The sequence below is a fragment of the Hemicordylus capensis genome, chromosome 3 (assembly GCF_027244095.1).
Source record: "Hemicordylus capensis ecotype Gifberg chromosome 3, rHemCap1.1.pri, whole genome shotgun sequence".
In the NCBI taxonomy this organism is placed as follows: Eukaryota; Metazoa; Chordata; class Lepidosauria; order Squamata; family Cordylidae; genus Hemicordylus; species Hemicordylus capensis.
The window spans coordinates 37,372,627-37,389,828 of record NC_069659.1 but is presented as its reverse complement, the minus strand read 5'-3'; the positions used below and the strand labels follow the sequence as shown (position 1 = coordinate 37,389,828).

The 17,202-nt window shown below is 43.2% G+C and overlaps 1 protein-coding gene and 2 long non-coding RNA genes across 15 annotated transcripts in view; 2 read left to right on the top strand and 1 right to left on the bottom strand.

The window, feature by feature from the left end:
- Positions 1 to 1,072, top strand: part of LOC128350211 (uncharacterized) — a 41,727-nt gene extending 40,655 nt beyond the window's left edge. The window contains exon 2 of the long non-coding RNA XR_008319193.1: positions 620 to 1,072. This is a non-coding gene — a long non-coding RNA (uncharacterized LOC128350211). The remainder of the gene's footprint in view (positions 1 to 619) is intronic.
- Positions 1 to 17,202, top strand: part of ATP8A2 (ATPase phospholipid transporting 8A2) — a 595,211-nt gene that overhangs the window by 71,867 nt on the left and 506,142 nt on the right. For 11 of the 13 annotated variants that reach the window (XM_053308077.1, XM_053308075.1, XM_053308074.1 and 8 more), the window contains one exon: positions 16,019 to 16,163. In XM_053308077.1, coding sequence (XP_053164052.1) covers positions 16,019 to 16,163 — 145 coding nt within the window. Of the gene's footprint in view, positions 1 to 15,498; positions 15,517 to 15,546; positions 15,634 to 16,018; positions 16,164 to 17,202 lie in introns of those variants that run through there. The other 2 variants (XM_053308085.1, XM_053308084.1) reach the window with 2 other exon arrangements.
- On the bottom strand, positions 590 to 15,404 carry LOC128350212 (uncharacterized). Its single transcript, XR_008319194.1, has 2 exons — positions 15,325 to 15,404; positions 590 to 1,150 (listed from the first exon to the last, which is right to left on the bottom strand). It is a non-coding gene; the product is annotated as an uncharacterized LOC128350212 (long non-coding RNA).

Below are 17,202 nucleotides of genomic sequence, written 5' to 3'. Positions count from 1 at the left end.
GGAGGTACTATGCTGGGGGTGGATAGGGTCTCTCCACTACTCCCCCTCCCCCTTTCACAGTATCTGGTCAATCTCACCAGTGCATCATTGAGGAAGGCATTTACTATCTTGCACTTTCAAACTATATTTTGAAGATAGATTGGGCAAAGTATCTAGGGAACAGTGCCTCTTCCCCTGCGGCCAGGGGCAAGTGGAAGACATTAAACATTATGTCCTGTGCTGCCCCTTTTATGACATAATAAGAGAAAAATGCTGAGTCAGATTATTAATAAATTTAACAGTTCAAGTTGCTATTTTTGCATTACTATATTTTAAACTTAGAAAGATATTCGTATCTGCTAAACCTTCTAGGTTTCTGGCTAAGTTGTAGTTTTGTGATTAGCCTTACATTATTTATCACATTTATCAAAGTCTCATAGTATTCACCAGTGATGTAACTGCAGCTAGGTGTTTCAGGATTGTCATTTTATTTTTATTTTATTAATTGGTTAAAGTGTTCTTTTTTCTCTTTATATCTTTTTTTTTATTTTTCTATTTCTTATATTATGTTTGTATGCTTATGTTATGTTATACTGTGTTATGTCAGCAGTTACAACAATAAACTTATTTTATTCACTAGGTAGCACAAGTCTCAAAGCTGGGATGAGGAGAGCCAGGCAACCAGTCAGCAATCAGGGTTGAAAACAGTAGTCAGAAATCAGGAACACACCAGAGGACAAGCCAAGCAGAATGTCAGGAATGAGAAGATAAACTGGTAGCCAGAAATCAAGAATACACCAGTCAGATGGTCAGGAATCGAGAGTGAACAAGTAGCCAGAGGTCAGGATCACGGCAGAGGTCAAGCCGAGCAGAATCAGTAATGGGGATGAGCACCTACTGAACGACCTCTTTTCTTGTAGAAGTGCCCTGTCCTCCTTTTTGCTTCTTGTCACTCCAGTGAACTCGGAGCCACTAGTGCCACTCACCCATTCCAACTTTCTTCAGTTTTCATAGACCTGATCAAGTAGTATCATTTCACTTGCATCTTTTTGTTTGTTTCCATTGAATAAACGAGTCTTACATGATTAGGGAACATCTCTCAAGCCTGGTTGCTGTGCACTTCCATTCATGTTGATGGAGCTTACAGAGAGCTCCTTTCCAAGTCCCTGCACTGAAAAGAGTAGTAGTTAAACACTCACATTTGGTGGTTTGCCTTGTCATTACCCATTCAGATCTCTCCCTGGTCTTTTGTTTGTTTGAATAGGTGCTTTATTAACAAAGGACAAGAAGAAGAGCCCTCTGCATGTCATCTCTTGCTAATAAGAACTCTTTCAGACATGGGGCTGTTTCCTACATTGTAATTCACAATTAGTCTTGCCTTAGGTCATTTTGCTCCCCCCACCCTTCATTTTTCGCTGTAGAGTTCACAAAGGGACCAATGGTTTAAATAGCCACATAATCCCAGAATGATCCTGCTGCAAGGCAAGACACTGATGCTATCTTCTGATAATGATAGAGTTAGGGTTGCCATGTCCCCTGGAATTTAGGGTAGCCCCCAGATTTTTGCTCCTCCACCCGGCTGCTAAATTTCACTCGGATTTACACAGATTTCAAATGCACTGCCCGGATTGCCTGGATTTTACTCTGGATCCGATCACATCGGATCACATTGGCAGAGAAGGAGGGGAGAGTATACAAATCTGTCAAACAAACAAACAAAATGCAAATTAGTTGCTGCATAATATGCAATTTAGGTCACCTGGATTTGGGAGGCTTGAATATGGCAATTGGGAGGCTTGAACATGGGCAGAGGACTGATTCTGGAACTGTGAACAAAACTTGCCACAAATCTGTAGCATGGCTTATGTTTTCCTCTCGTTCTCTAAATTCTATAAACTATCCACATGGTCCTGTAACCAGATGTTACTACAATGTGGTAACTTCGCACTGAACCTTTTGTATCATATATTTTGTATCACTGAATCTTTTGTATATAAAAATCACTACCCCCACCAGTGGTAGCCAGGGCTGTTTATGCAAACAAACATAAAACCAAGCTAAAATTGATGGCAAGAAAACATAATATGAATTCTTTGCTCACTGTAAGATATGCAAATGGCATACATTTATATAGAGTGGCCCTGATCAATATATAGCCCCTACTAAATAGACAAAAAGGTATTTTGGAACTGGTGGTTCTCTTACAATTAGCAAGGGGAGAGCAACTGTCCCTGTTCAGCCCAGCACAGCTTTCCTCCAGTGACTGTTGCTGGTGTCTACCTTGTGTTTCTTTTAGAAAGTGAGCCCTTTGAGAATGGGAACTATTCTCTCCCAATTACTATACATACTTAGATCAAAGACTAAGATTTTCCCAAGTTTGTTGATAGAAATCAGAGGTTCGTTTAAAATTCATAGTCCTGTTCCTTTTGTATAACCTGTAATACTAGTATAACTTGTATTTAACTTCTAAGGGGAAGGGTCTTAAAGTCAGAGATTGTCTTCTATTTAGGCAAATATATTCTTTTTTCTGCTTGGAGAACTTTTCTGTTGAAGAGAAGCAGCAACAACAAGGAGATTTGAGTCTGTGATGTTTTTTAAAAAGTTTCCTTTCTAAATAGTAGTATTTCATACCCCATGTCATGTTTTGATTTGATGCAAACATATTTATTCTGGATCCACTGGTATCCTTTTACATGTGTATGAGTATGGTGAGAGGGATGGACAGGGAAGCCGCTTTATATAGAAGCCACTGCATGACCACTTGATTCATCTTTCCAATGAATGCCATTTCCAATAAAGTGAAATGTACCAACAATAATTTAAAAAACCAAAAACCACTTAGAAAACTGAGTACTAATTTCATCAACAGACTAATGCAGTTCAACACAGCATCCTACTGTGCATAGAAAACAGAGTGTCCCATATAGATGAGAGCAACTCCACTGTTCTGTCTATGAATGTATGAGGCCTTGTCTGAAGAAGCAGGGCCAGCCTTGGGGATTTTGGCACCCTAGGTGAAGTTTGGTTTTGGCGTTCCCTTAGCCAAGCAGTGTGGAGCCCTAGTTTAACCTCAGCCTAACCTACTTCAGCCTAACCAACTTCACAGGGTTGTTGTGAAAGAGAAACTCAAGTATGTAGTACACCGCTCTGGGCTCCTTGGAGGAAGAGCGGGATATAAATGTAATAATAACAACAACAACAACAACCTGAGCCATGCAGGCAGTTCATTTGCAAGGTCTAATGACCAGCCCTCATAGATAGAACACAGAACTAATGAATGATTAGCCCATGTTGGTTTGAGAATACAGTGGGAAAGAGTTCCTAGTCTATTATGGGGGCAAAATGCTTAACACTTCAGAGATGAGAAGATGCTGCTGTTAATTTAGAAATCCAGTTGTAGACAATTGCTTTTTGGAAATGAATGCTGAGGCAGGCAAATCATCTTCAAGAGAGGGAGCGCAGCTTATGAGACTAGGTGTTTATTGGGGGCAGAAGTGCAGTAAGCAAAGAAGACACTATTTTGGGGTGCAAAATGTGCAGGCCCTTTGGCAGTATTATATCTTACATTCTTGCACCACTGCAAGAATGTAAGAAGGCAAGAATAATCACATATTCAGGGGTGTAATATAAGAGCCAGGGTCTAATATAAGAGGGAGAGAGAGAAAAATTGGCAGTGCTATATTCTGACACTGTTTATGTGCCTCCCAAGAACTGGTGCCCCAAGCAACTGCCTAGGCCTGCCTAGTGGATGGACTGGCTTGAGGGCAAGCCTCTGGTCACAGCAATGAGTGGGTATTTGCCCCTGCTGCATTCCGAGCAAACTAGATGTCATGGCAGTAGCTCCCCTTGTTTGAGCTCCCTTTGTTTGAGCACAGACCAGCCCCAGTTACATAGAATGAGGGAAGTGGAGTTCCAAGGTTAAGAGCAAAATGGGCATGCAAATGAGGGGAGCTTAACCCTCCTTGTCTGTGGTTTACCTCCTTGCAGATCCTCTCCCAAAGTGCTTCCCTCTCAGTCAGAATCACTTCTGGTGTTAGAGCCCCAGCTGGGAGACAAGTGGCTGGAAAGAGGGGCTGCAGGGAGTTAAGTGGCAGGCAGGGGTGAGTTGTGCCTCCTTGGTGAGGAGAGCTGATCTTGTGGTAACAAGCATGACTTGTCCCCTTAGCTAAGCAGGGTCTGCCCTGGTTGCATATGAATGGGAGACTAGAAACGTGAGCACTGTACTGGGAACCAGGCAACATCCAAAGGGGATCTGATCTCTGGAGACCAACATCTCACAGCTAAGCATGCTGCGCAGATCGGGTTTGGAAAAAGGGCCGAAATGGAGGCGACAAGTGGAATAGGTACAAGAGTCCAAGCAAGGCAAGATAGAGTGGCCAATGCCCAAACGTATGAACACGCAACTAGTGAATCTGAGGAAGACACACACGGATTGTGTCTTGGCTAGAACTAGCCAGCATCTTGCCCTGAGGCGACATGCTGACCACACCTTTCTGTTCACAAAAGCGACAATAGGGATAGACAAGGGAGTTCATCCTTGTCCTGTGCGACTTTGATGGGTGTGCTCTTTCAGCATAATGGGTTTGAGAAACCTGTGTGGGGTAAAGTGAAATGAGTGCATCGGAGCTTGTCGTGTTTTCAGGAGACCTTGGGAGTGTCTAGGAATGTTTTAACAAGCTTGCTTCCCGTGACCCCAGCCAGCCATTAGCATTTTGTTCAAGAAGGAGATGAGCTCTTGTCTACCTCTTCTCTGTTCCTTCCTGCGAAGGTGATAGGATTGAACTGATCCAATGGGCCAACATGGGGGGCACATATTTGGCTAGTGCTTGAGAAGAATAGTGCTTAATTAACTCATGTCTACTCTGGCTTCCCCACCTGAAAACTAATTGGGAGGCTAATTGGGAGGGATAGTCCTCCTGCAGTCCCAGGTTTGACCTAGAGCTACTTTTCCCCCAGGTGACATACCCCAAGACTTAGCTTATGCAAATCAAATGGTTATCCCATGATCCTGTGAGTTCTAAAAGGCAAAAATGGAAACTATGTGCCTGTAGCTCCAAACCAGGTATAGGGGTGCTCCTGAGAGCCCCCAAACAAGCCTTGGGGACAGGGGACCATCTTATTTATGTATTTTTAAAAATGCGATCCTATTCAACCGCTTTGTGAGTTTTTGAAGAGTGGTATATAAATTTTCATAGTAGTCTGTCTTTCTCAGCTGGCCACCACAGAACACAGTGATCACTATGCCAGGAGAGGAAAATATGGAAGGCTGAACTGAGGCCCTCTTGAAGCAGGCTGAAACAACTACAGTTATGAATATTTATATACCGCTTTTCAACAAAAGTTCTCAAAGCGGTTAATGTAGCAAGTAAATAGATAGAGATGGTTCCCTGTCCCCCAAACAGCTCACAATCTAAAAAGAAACATAAGGTAGACAACAGCAACAACCACTGTAGGGATTTCTTCTTCACAATATTATGAGGTGTGTGATTTCTTCTTCACATTGTTATTATACTATTTTTTCAACAGAAAATTCTCAAAGTGGTTTTAACAAAACTAAAAGAATGAGAAATTGTTCCCCGGCCCTAAAGGGCTTTCAATCTACTGTATTTACCTGAATTCAAGACCAGGTTTTTTTCCAAGTTGGGGGGTTGTCTTAAATTTAGAATGCTGTACCTTTTGTGTAAATACAGGTATAACCTATATTTAACCTCTAATTTTTAAGGGGGTCATCTTCTGTTCAGGGTTGTATTCTATTCAGGTAAATTTGGTAGCAAAGGAGACACCCACCACACAGCCACTGGAGAGATGCTATGCTGCTCTCCCATCAGGTAATTTTAAGAGAGTCTCCACTTTAAAAGGCACCTCTTTGCCCAGTTAACAGTCATTCAACAGTCCCATCCAAGGAAGAAGTGCCCTTATAAACAGTAACTTTTAAGTGCTATAGTAAGTTCAACAGTGTTGTCAGAATCAAAAATAAAATCTGAATCAATACGGATGTTTCCTTTTGTTATGTACGCTTCTTAGCAACATGCAAGATTGACTTGAATGTCATTCAGACGAAGAACAATGAAATGGAACTGTTGTATCTAAGAACTCCATTATAGTCTCCTTTCACGGCATTTTAGTTTATTGTTAATTCTTTAAGAAGCACAAAGTATGACTTTTGTTACTGTCTTCAGGCAATGAAATGTATCCTATGTTTTATATAGCCATTATGGCCAAGTTTCCAGATTTATAGCTTTCAAAAGAGGCATAAGCAACAGAATGAAGATTAAGGGATTCCCTCCATTATGTTTTATTCACAAGCCTGGAAACATGGTCACGATAAATGCCCTTTATTGGTTTTCTCCAGAATTTCAGCCACACAAAATGTCATTTATGATCACTGCTGCATTCATAAACAACAACTCACTGCAGATGCACATGTTTTTATATGGCAAAACATTACCTTCATTGCAAAAGTGGCTTGAGGCTTCAGAGTGCAAGTACATTAAATGTTTTTCTTCATGTGTTAAGTTTGGGCCTTATCTATTCCTAATCTCTAGGCTTGACTACTGCAATGCACTCTACATGGGGCTGCCTTTGTATGTAGTTCAGAAACTACAATTGGTACAGAATGTGGCAGCCAGACTGGTCTCTGGGTTTACCTGAAGGGACCATATAACACCAATTCTAAAAGAACTGCAGTGGCTGCCAATATGTTTCCAAACGAAATACAAAGTGCTAGTTATTACCTATAAAGCCCTTAACAGCTTAGGCCCTGGGTATTTAAGAGAGCGCCTTCTCTGTCATGAACCCTGTTGCTTATTAAGATTATCTGGAGAGGCCCGGCTAAAGTTGCCGCAAACTCATTTGGTGGTGACTCAGGACCTGGCCTTTTCTGTGGCTGCCCCAGGGCTTTGGAATGCGCTCCCTGTTGAAATAAGAGCATCTCCTTCTCTGTTTGTTATTAGGAAGACGTATCTGTTTTCCCAGGCCTTCAAGTGAGACTCAATTTTTAATATTTTAATGTGTTATTAATGTGTTTTTCTCTATTATGATTTTATTTTTTATGTATTATATATGTGTTATGTTTTATGTTTTAATTCTGTACAACGCCTAGAGATTTTTATACTAGGCAGGATATAAATTCAATTAATACTACTACTACTACTACTACTACTACTACTAATAATAATAATAATAATAATAAATGATGCTCTGCACCCCTGCAGTGATGTAGATAGGCTATACTTCCCTCGCAGCTCAGGTGGAAGAGGAATGCTGCAAGTCCATCAAACAGTAGAGGAGGAGAAAAGAGGCCTTGAAGAATATATCAAGGACAGTGAAGAAGATGCACTTCAAATGGTCAATAACAAGAAACTATTCAACACACATGAAAGAAAGCAGGCCTACAAGAAAGAACAAGTCAAGAACCGAGCAGAAAAATGGAAAAATAAGCCACTGCATGGCCAATATTTGCACAATATAAGTGGAAAATCAGACATCACCAAGACCTGGCAAGGGCTTAAGAATGGTTACTTGAAGAAAGAAACAGAGGGTTTAATACTGGCTGCGCAAGAACAGGCACTAAGAACAAATGCAATAAGAGCAAAAGTCGAAAAATCCACAACAAACAGCAAGTGCCGCCTTTGTAAAGAAGCAGATGAAACAGTGGACCACCTAATCAGCTGTTGTAAAAAGATCTCACAGACTGACTACAAACAAAGGCATGACAAGGTAGCAGGGATGATATACTGGAACATCTGCAAAAAATACAAGGTACCTGTAGCCAAGAATTGGTGGGACCATAAAATTGAAAAAGTTGAAGAAAATGAAGATGTAAAAATATTATGGGACTTCCAACTACAAACAGACAAACATTTGCCACACAATACACCAGATATAACTGTAGTCGAGAAGAAAGAAAAACAAGTCAAAATAATCGACATAGCAATACCAGGGGATAGCAGAACAGAAGAAAAAGAAATAGAAAAAATCACAAAACACAAAGACCTACAAATTGAAATTGAAAGGCTGTGGCAGAAGAAGACCAAAATAATCCCAGTGGTAATTGGTGCCCTAGGTGCAGTTCCAAAAGACCTTGAAGAGCACCTCAACACCATAGGGGCCACAGAAATCACCATCAGCCAATTACAAAAAGCAACTTTACTGGGAACAGCCTATATTCTGCAACGATATCTATAACAACAGGAACAACACTGATGATAAAATTCAGCCATTCCAGGTCCTTGGGAAGGACTCAATGTCTGGATAAAACAAACCAGTCAATAACACCTGTCTGACTGTGTAAACAAACAAACAAATAAATAATTGATTGATAGGGCCCTGAAAGTCGTGGACTGCATATTGAGCTCTCCATGTATTGCAAGGCTCCTTGGGCCTCGTGTTCCAAAAGCAACTCCTATTGCCACCCCAAATCATGGAGGAACTTTAGGACCAAAAAACCCTGGGGCATGGATCAGACCTTTGCATACCTAAGGAGCTACTTGGATCCTGACCATAGTTTCTTATTGGATTTCCATGGAAACAACAGTTGTAGAATTAAATGTTTCATCAGACTGACATGGTAATTCCCACCTTTCTCCATGGTTGGAGAAATCCAGCAGGGACATCTGCTTTTTAAACTATAGTCTTAGCTCAGTGATAGTGCAAAAGCTTTGCATACATTCGGTCCCAGGTTCAATTCCTGGTATCTGTAGTTTTGGGGATCTCATGTAACAGGCTGTACAAGGCCCCTGGCATAGATTCTGGAGAGTAACTACTAGTCTGAGTAGGCAGTAAGCCACTTCACATGGTCATTAATAGGATAGCACAAGTGTCTTACCTAGCTTTGGGAGCTGTGTGTGCTCTTGATTTTACACCATGGAGGAATGGGGAGTGATTGTCATGAAATGGGAGCTGGGTAGGGCAGTGTTATCCTATCCAGCACTTGTACCCAGCACTTTAATGAGCCAGGAGGAAAAGCTTCTGGGTTCCTTTGCCTGTGGTGCCTAAGCAGATGGCTACCTGTGATTTCATTTATTTATTGTATCATTAAATTTATATACCGCTTTTCATTAAAACAATGCCAAGGCAGTTTGCACAAAAATTAGAACAAGACTAGAAAAATACCCAATACAATATAAGCTAAAATATAAAAACATAACTCTGACTAAAAAGATATAAAATAGAAGCATAAAATAACCATACAAAATACAAAGAAGCAGCAGTAGAGACAATCATATACAAGTCTGGGTAAAAAGCCAAGATTTCAAATGCTTTCTAAAAACTGTGATGGCGACCGAGGAGTGAATAGCCACTGGGAGAGCATTCCAGATGACCTCTTCTGTGGTTGTTCCCCAGTTATGGCATTCTTTGTGTCCCAAGGAAGAGCCATATGGCGCCTTTATTACTATACTTCAGGTGCCCCCCAAAATTTGTCCTATTTGTTTAGGTTTTTGTGAGTTTTGGAAGTTTAATTTTATGTATTGTACGTAGGAACATAGAAAACTGCCTTATACCAAATCTAACAATGGGTGCATCGAACACTGTGTTGTCTACACTGACAGGCAGCAGCTTTGAACCTGGACATCTCTGTGCTTACTTTATTTTTATCCATTTATGTTGTTGTCTTCCTGGTTTGGTCTGTAGATGGTTTATGGGTTGATGAATTAGGAGACTGCTGCTTTTATCTATTATTTTGTACAATAGTGTGTTTTTATTCTGTTTGCTGTTCTCTTTTATGATGGTTTATGTTTCAATATAATTTTATTCAAATACCATTAAGGGAGCATACAAAACTTTTACATAATTTTTAAAAGACATAACCATGGGGGAATTGGTTGATACTTTCATTGTTGGCAAGCTTGTCCCAGGATGCAACAGTCTGAGGCAAAAAATCATTAAGACATGTTAAAGCTATAACAGGGCATGTTGTTTGCTTGAACTAGCACTGATTCTACCGGGCTGAATAGAATAAGAGAAATTGCCAGTTCTTAGAATGAGAGAGCAGCTAAGTTCAAAGTGGCTGCCAGATGGAAGTGAGGGAAACCTGTAACAGTCAAAAGGTGGGGCAATTAAGTGTGGGGAATCTTAATTCCTGTAAGGATTGGATTTCATCTCAAGTCAAAGCCACTTCAAATCCACTTTACTTGGGCGGGGGGTGGGGGGTGGGTTGCATTTCTTTTGTTCCACTATAGCCTGCAGTCAAACAAGTTTTGCTGGTTTTTGAAACTCTATAAACCTTATTCACGCATTCAGATTGTGTGGATTTGGAACATCTGTAGAGCAAGGTGGTGGTAGTGGTGGCCTCAACCCCCTGATTTCTGTGTGTTCATTCAAATGCCTGGATGGAGGCCTATACATACAGCTGTATGCCCGGAGGGCTCTATCCCTGTGGTCAGGAACACTGCCTTTGCAAACTTTCCAACAGCCTGTAGAAATCCCTCTGCATATACACCTGTCTGCACGGTGGGGGGGGGGGGGCTTTATATGCCTTTGAATGAATGTATATAGACTGAGGGTTGAGGTTGCCTCTCCCAATCTACATGGGTTTGATACCCATGTATCTTTTTCCAGTTGAGAGTTGACAGCCAAGCCAAGGCTTCTTCAGGGAACTGGGTGCTGTGTCAAGAGTCCTGAAGAGCATAGTCATGGACATGGGGTCAGGACATTGGATAGCTCCAAGCAGTGTTCCCTGTAAGAGGGATTCCCAGATGTTGTTGACTACAACTCCCATAACTCCCAGCCAAAGACCATTGCAGCTGGGAATTCTGGGAGTTGTAGTCTGCCTCTAAGTAGTTGCATCTAAGTAGTTGTAGTTTGCATCTAAGCAAATTTAGGATGCTTCTGAATATCAGTTGCAGGGGAGCAACAGCAGGAGAGAGGGCACATCTTCATCTCTTGCCTGTGGGCTTCCCAGAGGCATCTGGTGGACCACTGTGGGAAACAGGATGCTGGGCTAGATAGGCCTTGGGCCTGATCCAGCAGGACTGTTCTTATGTTCTTATCTAGGGCATCCACATTCAAAAGCAAATCTTATGCCTACTAGACCACCCTGTCCCTCCACTGTTGGAGTGTTTCCAAAATTCACTAAAGCCAATACATTATTTGGATAGACTCTTATTGACCTAACAGTGACTCAAGAAATTAATTACTTTGCACTTGTGTGCCAAAGAGTGCTTTAGCTAAAGTGGCTGAGTTAAAAAATAAAAATAAAAATGAGCTTTATAATGCATTGGATATCTTGCTTACTCCTGCCTGTTGCCTGTAGTTTCCTTTATTTTATTTATTTTTATTTAAAATATTTATACTGCACCTCCTCCACTATACTACTGCTCGGGGAGGCTCACAACATCAACAAAACAGATACAATGTAAAGTAAAAGAGGAATAAAGTTAAACAAGTTTAAAGACCAGACTAAAACCACATTTAGAATTACATTTTTTTAAAGTTTCAAATTAAGTTGTTGAAAAGCTAAAAACTGAGAACTATAAAAACTAAAGAACTTACCAGATATAAGCAGCAGATAAAACATTAAAAAGCCTCTTTTAAAACATGTATTTTTAATTGTAGTTGCATATTTATTACTCTTTAGCTGCATATATATGTCTTCTTTGAAAAAATAGTTTCCAGTGAAATAGAACTAAAGGTTTTTGATGAATTAGTGACTTCAGTGGTAGCCTGGCTGTCTCTCTTTGTGTGTGTTTATTTGTTTTCCTGATAAGAGCCTTTCTGAATAACAGGTGAAGCTTTTCCGTTCCTGGAAAATACAGTGATGAGAAAAGCTGTCCCTTTATAAAAGGGGTATATCTTGGTATCCTTCTGGACCGCCTCTCGAGTATGGGAATCGGAGGTACGGCAGATGAAAGGTGGTATATAAATTTATAAATAAATAAATATTTATTATAAATCTGTCTATGCAAAATAGGTTTAAAAATAAAGGAATGCAGATTAAAAGCCTTCATAAGCATGAAGGAGAAGGTAGAAAATAATAGCTGGGTTGGAGGGAGTAACAAATGTGTCTATACAACAGCTTCCAAAGCTTGCCAGTTTTCAAATAAAAAGAGCAGAAGTCAGGCTAGGGCGTGGCATTAATATGCAATGTGCCAATGAGTGGAATAGGTTAGAACAGAGATTCTCTAAAAGTTGAGTCCGCAGATGTTGGCCTACAACTCCCAGAATTCCCATCCACAATGGCGGCCTTTGGTTGGAAATGATGGGAATGATGTCCAACAACTCTGTGGGCCTAACTCTGTAATGAGAGCAAATTACATTAAAACATTGGCTGGAAAAACAACTCTATGTAAGTCCACTAGCTTGCACAGAATGGGAGAACCACGATCAGGCTTTCCCCTGTGTTCTTAAAGGTCCATAGCAGCTGTCAGGCAAGAGGATTAGGACTGGGACCATGATATTGGGGGAGACGGGTTAATGCTTTCTCTTGCCCCAATTTCCTGATTAAAATTGCTCCCACAGCTATTTGCCCTGTGGGGTAAGAAAACATACATTTATTTATTTATCTATCATATTTTTATGCCACCCGATATGTACACCTCTAGGCAGTGTACAAAATGTAAAACAATATTTAAAAATCACAGATTGAAATGCACGAAACACTTAAAACAGTAGCATAAAACAAATTACTAATATTAATTCTAACTAAAAACCTGAGAGGTCAGGTGAGTCTTGAGGGTCTTCCTGAAAACAAACAGAGAAGGAGATGTTCTTATTTCAGCAGGGAGCTTATTCCAAAGTCCTGGGGCAGCCACAGAGAAAGCCCAGTCCTGGGTCGCCACCAAACAAGCCAGTGGCAACCGTAACCAGACCTGTCCAGAAGATTGTAACAGGCGGCAGGGTTTAGGACAAAGAAGGCGCTCTCTTAAATAGCCTGGACCCAAGCCATCCAAGTATCTATGTGTTCTTCTCCTCTGGGGCAAATGACAGCTTTGGGGAGGATGATTTTAATCAGGAGAATGGTGCAGAGGAGACGAACCCTTCTCCCCCAGCACCAAGATGCCAATCCTATCCCCCCCGCCAGCTACTTCTGAAGTCGCACTAGAAACAGCACTGCACAGAGAAGCATTTAAACATGTGTCACCCCCTCTGCATTCTGAAATGGTCGTCCAAAGTTGTTCCATTGAATCAGAGGCGTAACTAGGGAAAACGGCGCCCGGGGCAAGCACTGAAATGTCCCCCCCCCACCGCGCCCCCCCCCCCACATACTACATTATACTTAGGTTTTTCCTCACAAGTGCCCGCCGCCGCTGCCAAGCCAGGCTACTGACTGGCCGCCAGGTGCCAGCAAAGCAATGCGGGGGGGGGGGGCGCAGGCGGCACGGAAGGGACCGCTCGTGGGGAAGGGGGCACCGACGCGCTCCCTTGACTGCTGCAGCGCTGCTGCACTGAGCAGGAAACATTTGTATTAACAAATTTTTTAAAAAAAATTAAAAAAAATTGGTCATGACGGCGCCCCCCATGTGACCAGAAAAGATGGCGCCCGGGGCACGTGCCCCCCCCCTGCCCCCCTATAGTTACGCCTCTGCATTGAATCCTACAGCAACTGTGCCACATTACGTTTCCACGGATGTATTTTGATGATTTGAAAGGAGGGACACTGACAATAGTTTGGCTGTAGAGTTCAGGAACGTAGGACAAGAATTCAGACCCTCTTCCCTGTGTGTTGGTGAGATTTACTAATCTTTTTAAAAAAACAATATTAATACTTATTAGCATTTGTATATTTAGTTAATTTATCTATTCTTCAGTTTTTATACTGCCTTTCATATTGTATCTCAAAGCAGCTTACAAAAGTTAAAATACAATACAGTTCCATAAAAGTTACATTTAAAACCTTAAAATCAACATTAAAAACCTTAAACATTCTCTCTCTCTCTCTGTCACACACACACACACACACACACACACACTTAAAAAGATAAACAGAAGCAAGAAAGTTGAGAAACCTGGCAGCTGTCTAAGAGGTAATAGCCTGAGTTAATAAAAAGGTCTTTAGTTGGTTTTTTTTTTAAAAGGCAGCCATGGATGTTAGAGAGCAAACAACGAGGAGAGCATTCCAGAGCCTGGGGGCAACAACAGAGAAGACCCTGTTCCATGTGCATGACAATTTAGCCTCTTGTATAGTGTTTTAAGGGAGCTCAAAGTGCATCACATGCAGACCTGTCCATTCACTTGGGTCACCAATGCACCACCCTTCAGAGGTGAGGCAGGAGACAACTGGAGATGGGTCCTTTTGGGCCATGGCACCTCATCTCTGGAATGCCCTCTCCAGAGAAATTCAGCTGGCAGTGCCCCTATTGTGTAGGTGGCAAGTAAAAACTTTTCTCTCTAGTGTTTTCTTGATGGTCACTGTTGGTTATTCATTGTTGTCTTTTGTTTTGTTTTGTTTAATCTTAGGTTGGATTTCTGCTTTTATACTTTTGTATTAATGTCAATGATGTTATGTAAGCCGCTTTGGCATTGAATGGTGGGAAAGGTGAGGTAGAAATGCTGGGACTCAATAAATAATCCTCACAACAAGGCAGGGGTTCTCAAATTTGGGTCTTCAGATGCTGTTGGATTACAATCCCCATCATCCCCAATCACAATAGCCTTTGTGGCTTGAGATGATGGGAGTTGTAGTCTAGCAAAATCTAGGGACTCAGAGTTGGAACCTCTGCTGCAAGGCAAGTCAGTATAATTATTCCTGTATTGTTAGTGGGGAAACTAAGATAGTGGCTTGCCCAGGGTCACCCGGTGAATTTATGGGGCAGAGATTTCGGACCCGCGCCAGGTTTCAACCAGAGACACTGAGTCATGAGCTAGTAGTGAGGATACCATTGCCTTGTCTGACCCCAGATAAAATCATGAGGGGAAGTCAGTGGGAACAGAACACAGCCTCCACTGTCCCTTGGACTCTGTGGAATCCTTTCCTCTGGTTTTATTGTTGCCTCTCTGCAGGGGTGCAGAATCCACGGAAGCAAAAGGAGCCCCCCCCCCCAACCTAATAACCCATCTCTTCAATCTCCAAAGCATATTCCCCCCCCAAAGTATTCTCCCCCCCCCAAATAAATAAATAAATATTGAGGAATGATTTGCTCCTCAAGTTTTCCCTCCCTCTGCTCCCCTGTCTCTCGGGTTCAAATAAACTGGAGCAAGAGACATCCTGCCCCTTGTCAAAAGTATATTCTAGCCGCCGTTCTCCCAGCTGTATTCTCGGCTACCCCGGAGTGATTTTGAGTCCCTTTCCCACTGGATCTTGCATTATTCATCATCGGTCATTGTTTAGCTGAACATTAGGGAGGAAACACCCGGAGGCAAAGATCGCATCCATTTGTCATCTTTCGGCTTCCCTTCCCCCGTTACCTCCCTTTCTCTCTCGCTCTTCTGGTTTGTTTTTCATCCTGGTGGTGACTGGCGGCGGCTAAATCCCGCACGTGCATTCGCCTGACACTCAACAACCCCCCCCACCCACCCCCGAACACAAAACCTTCTGTCCACTCAGCGACCGTCGCATCTATCGAGGATCTGCTCGTAGCTGCCGCTGCCAATCAATAAGTGGGTGGACTTAAAACTGGTGGCGATGGGGCTGGAGGGAGCGTCGCCCTTTTGTTGCCGTGACTTTGATTGTTGTTTGTTCTCCGTCGCCGCCTGCGTGAGCGCGCGCCGCCCCAGGTCTGTGTGCGCCTTCCTCTCCGGCCAGCCTCTTCGCGCTCGGCCGTCTGCTTTGCGCACAAGACGGGGCTGCTGCTGCAGAGCAACAGGGAGGCTGCTGCTGCTGCTGCTGCGGGGATCCACCTTCCCCAGGGCCCCTTGCCAAGGAGCGGGGAGGCTGCTGCTGGAGGCGGCGGCGGCGGCGGCCGCTGCTAGGGTGGCTGGCTAGCTAGACGCATGGAGGGCTGTTACACAGAGGCGGCGTGGTGCTGCTGCCCTCGCTCCCGCTGCCCGGCTCCCCTCTGCCCGCAAACCCGTCGCTCTTTCTGCCGCTGGTAACTGACTGCCCCCCTCCCTCCCTCTCTCCCTCTCTCTTTTTATTCTCTTGCGCGGCGGCGGCTGGCAGGACCCATTTGCTCTTCTTCGGGCTACAAGAAGGCGGATGATGAGATGTCCGGGGCCACGTCCTCTGCGGACCAGGAGGAGGCAGCAGCCCGCACCATTTACCTAAACCAGCCCCAGCAGAGCAAGTTCCATGACAACCGGGTCAGGTAAGAGCAGCAAGTGTGTGCCAGGGAGAGGCGCTGCTGGGGGTGGGGAGAGAACTGGGCAGGGACCCCCAGCCACCAGGGAATGCTTGGGAGTGCTCTTCCACATGGTCAGGCGAAGTGACTGAGCTTGCCAGAGGGGGCCGGCTTGGCCCAAACCCGGATAAACAACTGTGGCCCTGGGTTAGACATCTAAATTTGCTAGGGGGCCGCTTGAGGCAGGGGAAAGGCTAAGATCCCAAATCCCACCTCCGGGAGTGGCTTGCTAGCAAGTCCTTTTGTCGCTTCGCTTCTGAATGGGAAACTATCAGATTCGTAGCCAGATTTGACTCGGGGGGTGGGGGTGGGCTGCCAGTTGCCAACTCTCTAGTTATTATTATTATTATTATTATTTATTTTTTTATTTATTCAATTTCTATGCCACCCTTCCAAAAATGGCTTAGGGTGGTTTACACAGAGAAATAACAAATAAATAAGATGGTTGGCTGTCCCCAAAGGGCTCACTATCTAAAAAGAATCTAAGGAGACAGACACCAGCAACAGTCACTGGAGGTACTGTGCTGGGGGTGGAGAGGGCCAGTTTAGAGCCTATCAAAGTGGAGGGGGAAAGGATAGGTCTCATCCTAACACGGAGGAGTGCTTGATACACAACCCTGAGCAAGTTGAACTCATCTAAGCTTTCACATGGCCACACCAGGCTGGCTTCTGCTGTTGTCGTTGCTGATGGAAGGATATTTTTCCCTTTTCTGTTCCTTGTTGGCTCGGGCCCATGACGAAGTATTGCCTCTAGAGCCAGGGTAATAATAGTGTAAGGCAAATGATTAAGAAGCAGTGCTAGGCAAGGACCCGGTGTGCTTCTCATGATCAGAGCAGTTAAGAAAGGAAGGGAAGGTCAGTGGCAGGTGATGGATAATAGACTCTTATTTGCAGTAGAATAGTGTGAGAGTCGGTAACAGGTGGGGCACAATAGTGAGAGATCAGTTTCCAGTGATTGTACAGTGGCTCTCTCAGCGAGACAATTATGAGAGCTAATAACAGACGG